The following is a 9,357-nucleotide window of genomic DNA, read 5'->3' as shown; positions in this document are numbered from 1 at the left end:
GTCCCCTCGTGTCCCCCTCCCCATCTCACGTACTCTGGGGCCCCACGTCCCCCAGCGCTGGGATTTCGGGGTCACCCCGCAGGCGTGGAGGGTCCCACTCCCCCCCAACTTGGGGGGCAGCGGGGGCTCCCCGAGGGTCCCCAGGCCAGGAGGGCAGCGGGGAGGTGACGGCCAGCCCTGTCCCCATCACCCACGCAGCGTCCCACCACCCTCGGTGGCACTTGGGGACATGACCAAGGTCCTGCCTCAGTTTACCCAGGGAGGAAATGGGGGGGGGGGGGGGGAGGAAAAGTGGGGGGGCCCCACATTTTTTTCTTTTTTTTTTTTTTTTCAGTGTTTATTAAAAACAAAAAAAACAGGAGAAAAGGGGGGGAGGGGTCCGTGTTTTTTTCCTTTTTTTTTTTTCTTTCCTTTTCTTAAAAAGACCGTGGTGGCCGGGGGGGGGGGGGGTGGGGGGGGGTCCTTACCTGCCTGGGGGGGCCCCCGCCGCCACCGTCCTCTACTAAGGTGCCCCCAAAACAGCCCAGCATGGGGGTGGGGGTGTGGGGTGTGTGTGTGGGTGACACCTCCTCTGCGCCTGGGCACCCCGAGACGCCCCCCCCCCCCGCCATGGGCTAACACCCCCCCGGGGCTGGTAGCCCAAATCCCGGTTGGGGGGCACACATTAAGGCAATCGTCCTGCTTCGCCCTGCCGTTTTGGGGAGGGGGGGGGGGGGGACACGGGGGAGATGCGGGGACCCCCCCCCTCCCTGCTGGAGAAGGGTTGGGGGGGGTGACCCCCCCATACGGGGGGACGCTATAGCTACGGGCTATATACACACCCCCGGGGCCGGGGGTCGCCCCGGGGCTCGCTTGTGCTCAAAAGTGGCTCCCCCCCCACCCCAGCCCCCCTCCCCCCGGCCGGGCAGGGGTTTAGGGGGGGTCCCATGGGTGCTCCCCCCCTCCCCGCCCCCCAACCGGCTCTAGGAGTCCTTGAGCATGCTGATGCGGGCGTAGATCTTGAGGGCCGGTCCCAGTTTGATGTTCATGGTGCTCATGAGATGATCCTCCTTCAGCAGCAGCAGCGCCTGCCCGTCGATCTCCTGCGCCCTGAATTCCTCCGCGATCTCCTGGCAGCCTGCAGGGAGGGAGGGGGGGGCCATGCTCAGAAAACCCTCCCCAAAAAGCCAACCCGCCCCCCAAAACCGTTGGCGGGGGCGTCCCCGAATAGTCCTCACCCGGCAGCGAGCGGATGAACTCGTAGACGTCCTCCACGTTCCACTTGCTGGGCTCGCTGGGGAGGAAGCGATGACCGATGCTCGCCAGGTCCCGGACGTGGACGTCGGGCAGCTCCATCTCGCGCAGCTCCAGGTCTCGTTCGCCCTGCCGCCGGCGGGACGTGGAGGAACTGGCCGAGATGGGGGAGAGCGGTTCCTCGTAGCTCGAATTATCCGAACAACGACTCGAATCTTCTTGGCTGTGGTTGAGCTGCAACGACGCCGTCACGGAAAGAGGCACCGAACCCGGCGGGAGAGAAACCGGCGGCTGCGGGACGGAGCAGCACCGGCCTCAGAGCCCACCCGTGAGTGCGTCACCCCGGATTTGGGGACGAATCCTGCCCGGCCCCCAGCCCTCACCTGCTTCTTGGTGTCTTTGCTGAGGGGGGGCAGCGTCCCCTTGCAGGTCCGACGGCGGCCGTGGGGGGGACCGCCGGGTTTCTGCAGCTTGCTGCGATCGGGGTGGAACAAACCCACCCGCTTCGTGCACCCCACGTTGTACCTGCGGGGAGGGAGGGGGGTGAGGGAGGGGGGGGCCGGATCCCGCCGAGGGGGCTGCGGGGAAGTGGGGGGCAGACGGTTTTTTTTGGGGGGGGGGTTACCTCTTGGCGCAAGCCATGGAGCAGAAGCGCTTGGAGCGCTTGAATTTGTAAGCGAAGTCGACGCGGCCGCAGAGCTCGCACTTCAGTTTGGGGGGGTTCCCCTCCTCTTTGGATTCTGGGGGGCGCGCAGGGACACCCAGAGAGAGAAACGCAACCAGCTCAGCCGCGGGGGACCCCCCAAAAACGTCACCCGGCTTCGACGGTAGCGGTGGGGAGCTCCGCCGTACCCCGCTTGGGGAGGAAACCGTTTCGGGGGGGCCGGGCGCTACCTTGCAAATAGGGTTCCTCCATTTCGGAGTCGGTGGTGGTGGTGTTGTCCTGCGGCGGAAGTTTCTCAGCCAACAGCTCCTGCGCATACTTCTTCTTCAGGTTCCCCACCAGCAACGAGGAGCGCCCCACCTGGGACGGAAAAACACTAGTGGGTGCCCCCCCCCCCACCCCAAAATCCAGCCCTACCAGCAAAACTAAGGATCCGGACGCGGAGAAAGAGGAAGGGGAGGGGGGGAATACGTTACCGGGAACGGTTCTGCCCCTTCCTGGATGACGAAGCCCTCGATAACGTGGGTGAGGATTTGGGGTTTCACGATGGCCTGGGGCGGTTTGTTCTCACCATTGTGGGGGGCAGCGCCGGCGACGGTGGAGGCAGAGCTCCCGGTCCCCGAGGTCATGCCGGGAACGCTGGCGAGGCTCTGGGACTGAGCATGAAGGCGGTCGGCGGGCGGCTCTGCGGGGGCGAAGGCGACCGTCAGTCCCGCCGAGGCAAAGAGCGGGGCGGCGGCGAAGTGGGGGGGGGACACACACACGGGTGGTTACGGGGGACGCGGTGACGCCGGCGGTGACGTGGGGGCCCCTATTACCATACAGCTGGGCTGCTTTGGGGACAGGAGGCGGGGGGGGGGGGTGTGAGCAGCTGCTGACGCTCCCAGTGCAGCCCAGTGGGTCCCAGTAAAGCCCAGAGCCCTTGTGTATCATGGGGGGGGGGGGGGGGGGGGGCTGTAGGGAGCCCCCAACCCCCCCCCCAGTGCACCCCGAAGAGCCCCACAATATCCCGCTGGATCCCTACAAACCCCCAAATCCCCGGCAGATCCTCAAGAGCCCCAGATCCGCCCAGTAAGCCCCCAGTACGCCCCAGTAAAGCCCAATACACCTGAGTGAGGCTCCAGTACGCCCTAGCAAAGCCCAGTAAGGCCCCATCTACCCCGGAAAGACGCGATTCTACCCCAGTACGCCCCAGTAAGGCCCTATCTGCCCCAGTAAGGCCCCATCTCCCCAGTAAGGCCCCATCTCCCCCAGTAAGGCCTGATACGCCCCAGTAAGGCCCCATCTCCCCCAGTAAGGCCTGATACGCCCCAGTAAGGCCTGATACGCCCCAGTAAGGCCCCATCTCCCCCAGTAAGGCCTGATACGCCCCAGTAAGGCCCCATCTCCCCCAGTAAGGCCTGATACGCCCCAGTAAGGCCCCATCTCCCCCAGTAAGGCCCCATCTGCCCCGCACGGCCCGGTAGGTGCCGGGGAGGCCCCGGTAGGCCTCGCTAGGCCCCGGTAGGCCCCACCACCTTTGTCCGGCGGCGGAGCCCGCTCCCTCCGCCCCTACCTGCGCCCGGGCCGCGGCTGCGGAGCCGGGACCCGGGGGAGGGGGGGGGGGGGGGGGGGGTGCGGGGGGGCGGATGCGGAAGTGAGGTCAGCGCCCGCCGCCCCGCCGGGCCGAGCCGGGCCGGACCAGGCCGAGCCCCGCCAGGGCGGGTCTGGGCGGGGCCGGCCGCACTCACCGGCGGCGCTCAGCGGCTCGGCGGCCCCATGGCGCGGATAAAAGCGGTGCGGGTGGTGGTGGCGGTGGCGGAGCGGGGACAAAGGCGGTGGCGGCGGCGGCGGCGGGGCCGGGACCGGGGCGGCGGCGGCGGCTGCGCGGGGAGGGCGGGGCCTGGCGCTGGGCACGCCCCTCGCGCTCCTATTGGCCGCCGCCGCGCGCGCGCGCCTACGCCGCCAGCCGGGCGGGGCCGCTGGGCGGAGCCGCGGGGAGAGGCGGGGCCGCGGGAGGGGCGTGGCCACGGGGAGAGGCGTGGCCACGGAAGGGGCGTGGCCACGGGAGGAGTGACCACGCCTCCCCCCGCAGCCTGGCCCCGCCCCGTGCCCACGCGTGGGGAGGGGCGCCCCCCCGCAGACACACGCGGGCGAGGCCAACGTGGCGCGGACCCCCCCTCTCCCCACAACCATCGGGGGCCCTGTGCTCAGCCCTATCCCCCCCCCAACCCCACTGTGTCACCCGTGGGGCGCCGCCACGGGCCCCCGCGGTCACAGGTGGAGCCCCGCAGGCACCGCGTGCCCACCCGTGCCTCAGTTTCCCCCTGCTGCAGCCCACCTGGGGGGGGGGGGGGGGGCGCTCCGCCCCACAAGTGGGTGCCCGTGGGGTGGGAGTGGGGCTTACCGTGAGTGGGGGGCCGCTCGCCCTCGGGGGTGTCGGGGCCCGGGGGGGCGGCGGGCGGCGAGAGGGCGGGGGGCTGCGGCGGGGCGGCGGGTGGGCTCTCGGCGCTCCTCGGGGCGGGCAGCGGGTCCCGGCGGGTGCCCTCGGGGACCCCGAGTGGGGGCTGCGGCGGTGGGGGGGGGGGGACACGGGTGTGCGAGGGTCAGGCGGGCGCACACGCGTGTGCGAGGGGCGGGCACGCGCGGGGCGGGAGCGTGAACAGGCGTGCGTGGGTCCCGCGCGCACACGTGTGCGTGGATCTGGCAGACGCACGTGCCTCGATCGGGCACACGTGTGCACACACACACGTGTCACGCTCAGGTGTACGTGTGCGCACGCACACGCATGATCGGGCATGCATGTTTGCACAGACACGTGCGTGGATCCGGTACACACATGCACACACGCATGGATCTGCACACACGGATCAAGCGCACGTGCACACACCTGCATGGATGAGGGGCACACGTGCACACACGCATGTGCATGGATCAGACACACGGATCAAGCACACGTGCACACACGTGCAGGAATGGGGCACATGCAACCCCCCATATGCACAGATCAGGTGCACACGTGCACACGCCCTGTGCGTGGATCAGGCAAACACGCCTGCACACGTGTGCACGGACCAGGTACACGCATGCACACGCATGTGCATGGATGTGGCAAACCTGTGCACTCGTGTGCATGGACCAGGTGCACACATGCACACGCACGTGCGTGGATGTGGCACGCGTGTGCGCCCACATGCATGCAGCAGACACGTGGATTAAGCACCCAGGTGCATAGATGAGGTGCACACGTGCACACAACGCGTGCATGGATCAGGCATGCACACACACACACGGATCTGGCCAACCTGCGCGCACACACGTACATGGAGCAGGTACACACACACACGCAGGGATGGGGCACACGCGTGTGCGCCTGTCTGCGTGCAGACACGCGTGGATCAAGCACACGTGTGGGGATCAGGCACATCTGCACACGCCCCCGGGCGCAGATCCGCTACACGCGTGCAGACACGCGTGCAGGGATCAGGCACCTGCACCCCCCCCACGTGCACGCACACGCGTGTGCGCACATCAGCCCCCCCAAACCCCCCCGTTCCCACACCGGGCCCCCCCATGCACCCCCCATCCCTCCTCCCCACGCACACGGATGACACCCACCCCCCCTTGCACCCCAAACCGTGTCGGGGGGTTCGGGGGGTGCCGGGGGGGGGACAGGCCCCTCACCGTGGCGCCGGCCGGGGCTGCAGCTGCAGGATGACGGCGGAGGCGTGCTGGAACTTGCGGGGGGCAGCGTGGCAGCCGGGGTGACCGTTGGGGGGGCCGCCCTCGCCCCCCGCTCCTTGGGGGACCCCCGCTTTGGGTTGGGGGGCCGGGCCGGGGCTGGCGGGGGGCAGGGGTTGGAGTTGGGGGGCAGCGGTGGGGCCCGGGGGTGCTGCCCGCGGGGCGCCAGCTGCTGCTGCTGTTGGATGACGAACTGCTGCTGCTGCTGCTGCTGCGGCTGCATCGGCTTCGGCGGCTGCTGCAGGAACTGGGGGGGCTGCAGCGGGGTGTAGGCTGCGGGGACAGCGACGGGGGACAGGGACCCCTCCCTCGTCACTGGCACCTCAGCCCCCATGGACCCCACCCCCAGGATCCTCCCCCCCCCCCCCCGCAAGGCTGCTCCTCACGCTAGCGTTTGTTCACTCTGGTGCCTACTGACGACCAGCTTTGTCAGCTCCTGCTGCTGCTGCTGCAGGAGGGGCTGGGCTCAGGCTGTCCCGGTGGGGGGATCCCCCCCCATTTTGGGAGCTGTACCAGCACAGCACCCTCAGGCTCAATCACCCCACGGGGTCCCCTGGCCCATACCCTCACGGCTCCAGCCCCCCATACCCCACTGCTGAGGCTCACCCCGTGGGGCCCTGGGACCCTATGGGTGCTGTGGGTGTCGAGTCCCTTCCCAGGCAGGGCCCCTGAAGGGGTGTGCAGGCCCACAGGTCCCAAACACAAGCGGGATGCTGACACACAGGAAACACCAGTGCGGGCCATCATTAGGTTTCAGAATGAACGCCTCGCAGGCTGCTTGGCTGAGGGCTGCGCCCACCCCTGCTCACCTCGCCCTGACCTTCTGAGCACCCACGGGGGGGTGTGACACACCCTGAAGTGGGTATACAGGGCTGCCGGTCCCGCATACAGTCAAGAAAACCATGAGGCCCATCGTTAGGTTTCAGAGTGAACGCCCCCCCCCGAGCACCGCTCCCTCCCTGTGACTCCCCCAGCACCCACAGGTGCCCCTTCCGCCACAGCACAGCATCTTACCTGGGGTGACGAGCGGGTGGGCGGCAGGGGGGCAGCGGCACGGGCCAGGGGGTGGGCGCGGGCGTCGGGCCCCCTCGGCTTTTTTGAGGTGCTCGGCGGGGGGGTCGGGTGGGGGGCCCCGGGGGGGGCCGGCCCGGGTGGGGGGCCACCGGGGGGCTTCATGGCCAGGGCGGGGAGGTGGGGTCGCGGGGCGCAGGGCCAGGCTGTGCACCTGCAACGGCAGCGGGTCAGGGGGGTCCCGGGGAGGGGGGGGGTTGGGGGGGGGTGGCTGGAGGTGTAGGGGGGGGCTCACCTGGGGGGGTGGCGGGGCGGCGGGGCGGGCGGCGGTGCCGGCGGCGGTGCCGGCGCGGGGCTCTCGGGACTCCCGGACGGCGCTGACGGGGCCGGTGGGCGTGAAGATGAGCTGAAGGGGGGGGCACACAGAGAGTGGGTGCCTGGTCCCCGCCGTGGGGGGGTGGCACCCAATCTGTGTGCGTCCCCCCCGCCCGTGTCCTACGGGGTGGCGCACGCGTGGGGCGGGGGTGACAACGGGGTGTCCCCAGGGACCTCTGGCGTGGCAGTGCCCTCCCTGTCCCTTGGGTGCGCCCCAGGAGGGGGGCAGGGGACGGGCACCCTATAGGGTCTGGGCACCCCCAGCGCGGGAAAGGACACCCTATAGGGTCCCAACTGCCCCCCCCCCCACGGCAAAGGGCACCCTCCAGCTCCCGGCAGCCTCGCGGTGGGACGAGGGGCAGCCCCACGGGTCCTGGCCACCCCACAGCAGGATGAGGGGCACCCTACAGTGGGACCACGGGCACGCTATGGGTCTGAGCCACTCCACAGGGGGTTGATGGGCACCCTATGGGTCTGGGCACCCCACAGCAGGGCACCCAAAGGGGTCAGGGACCCTATAGGGTCCCAGCTGCCCCGCAGCAGGACCACAGGCACCCTACGAGTCCTGCCGACCCCAGAGTGGGACAACGGGCACCCCACAGGTCCCGGGCACCCCACAGCTGGACGAGAGGCACCCTACAAGTCCCGGCCCACCCCACACCAGGACGACGGACACTTTGTGGGTGCCAGCCACCCCGCAACGGGACCCCCGGGTGCCCCACGGTTCCCAGCCTCCCCACATGGGCACCCTACGAGTCCCTGCCACCCCGCAGTGAGATGAGGGGCACCCCACAGGGTCCCGGGCACCCCCCAGCGCCGTGGGGCGGGGCGCCAGGCGCGACGGTCGCCCTTTACCATCTGCGCCCGCAGGTACATCTGGGCCTGGCTGGCGGTGAGGGCGGGCGAGGCGGCGTTGCCCAACAGCACGGCCTGCTGCGCGATGCCGGAGGCGCCGGGGGTGACGCTCTGCGCCCGATTCAGGAGCTGCGCGGCTGCCGGCGACGTCGCCAGGTTGATCTGCAACGGGGCGGCAGGAGAAGGCTGGGGTGCCGCGCCGGATGGGTGGGTGGGTGCCGGCGGGACGGGCGCCGGAGGGGACGGGGGACTCACCGTGGGTTGCTGTGCCGGTGCCGGCTGGGCGCCGTTACCACCCGACGAGCCGCTCTGCCTGTTCGCCGCCAGGCTCGCCTGGGGGAGAAAAGCCAACGTCAGCCGTGTCCCGCACCGCAGCACCATGGGTGCCCCTGGGGTGGCGTCCCGTACCTGCTGGACGGCGGCCAGGCTCTGGAGCTGGGCGCTGGTGAGGTGCTGCTGCTGGAGCGCGGCCGTCTGCAGCATCAGGTGCTGCTGCTGCGCCGCGTACATCTGCTGCAGGTACTGCGCCGCCGTGTTGGGTTGCCGGTGCAGCGCTTGCTGGATCACTTTTGGGGAGGGGGGAGGGTGCAAACAGGTCCCCGGGCTGCACCCCGACACCAAAACGCCGCTCCCCCCATCCAGCCCCCCAAAATATCCTACCTGGACGAGTCTGGCGGTCGGGGATGCCGCTGTAGACGGAGATCTGGGGAGCAGTGTGGGCGGGCGGTGCCGGTGCTGCTGGGCGTTCGTGGCGGTGCCGCCGGCGCTGCTGGCAGGCGGAGGCGCTGGGAGCTGCTCGTTCTCCATGGCGGTTTGCCGGGGCGCCGCGAGGCGGTGGGGGTCAGGCTAGAGCTGGGGGCAAGAAAGGGTGAGAGGGGGCACCCGCGGCACCCAAAGTTAGCACCCGATGTCTGCTCCGAGCCTCGGCGCAGGGTTACGGCCGGGGTGCCGGCACACCTGTGCCGACGGGCAGGTGAGGCTGCCACGACCCGCCGCGGTATGTGTTTGGGTATGGGGAGCCCCCAGCGCGGGGGGGAGATGGGGAAAGGGAGGATGGACGGAAGGAAGGGCGGACAGGAGGATGGAGAGAGGTAGGGAAGGGATGGACAGACAGAAGGATGGAGGAAAGGGAAGGAGAGAAGGAAGGACGGACGGAGGGATGGCTGGAAGGGAGGGATAGACGAAGGTAAGGATGCAGGGACGGAGAGAAGGACGGACAGGGATGAAGGGACGGACGGAGAGAAGGACGGACAGGGATGAAGGGACGGAGAGAAGGACGGACAGGGATGAAGGGACGGACGGAGAGAAGGACGGACAGGGATGAAGGGATGGAGAGAAGGACGGACAGGGATGAAGGACGGACGGAGAGAAGGACGGACAGGGATGAAGGGACGGATGGACAGAAGGAAATGAGGGAAGTAGGAAAGGGACAAAGGAGGGAAGGACAGAAGGATGGACGGAAGGAGGACGGGACAGAAGGAAGTAGGAAAGGGATGGAA

At 69.4% G+C, this 9,357-nt stretch overlaps 1 protein-coding gene across 1 annotated transcript; it reads right to left on the bottom strand.

The window, feature by feature from the left end:
* Nucleotides 1-896: 896 nt before the first annotated feature.
* PHC2 (polyhomeotic homolog 2) lies at nucleotides 897-8,665 on the bottom strand. Its single transcript, XM_059834736.1, is given in 23 exon segments — nucleotides 897-1,117; nucleotides 1,218-1,524; nucleotides 1,617-1,758; nucleotides 1,859-1,973; nucleotides 2,128-2,257; nucleotides 2,374-2,582; nucleotides 4,284-4,443; nucleotides 4,712-4,766; nucleotides 5,561-5,751; nucleotides 5,754-5,890; nucleotides 6,632-6,664; nucleotides 6,667-6,703; nucleotides 6,705-6,767; nucleotides 6,770-6,815; nucleotides 6,817-6,846; nucleotides 6,930-6,994; nucleotides 6,996-7,034; nucleotides 7,859-8,020; nucleotides 8,114-8,191; nucleotides 8,267-8,424; nucleotides 8,519-8,573; nucleotides 8,575-8,604; nucleotides 8,606-8,665. Coding segments are annotated over 23 exon segments (2,457 nt in total). The 3' UTR covers nucleotides 897-962.
* Between the last annotated feature and the right edge of the window lie 692 nt (nucleotides 8,666-9,357).

Source organism: Gavia stellata, unplaced genomic scaffold (assembly GCF_030936135.1).
Source record: "Gavia stellata isolate bGavSte3 unplaced genomic scaffold, bGavSte3.hap2 HAP2_SCAFFOLD_578, whole genome shotgun sequence".
NCBI classification, from domain to species: Eukaryota; Metazoa; Chordata; class Aves; order Gaviiformes; family Gaviidae; genus Gavia; species Gavia stellata.
This window is presented reverse-complemented; position numbering and strand designations above follow the sequence as displayed.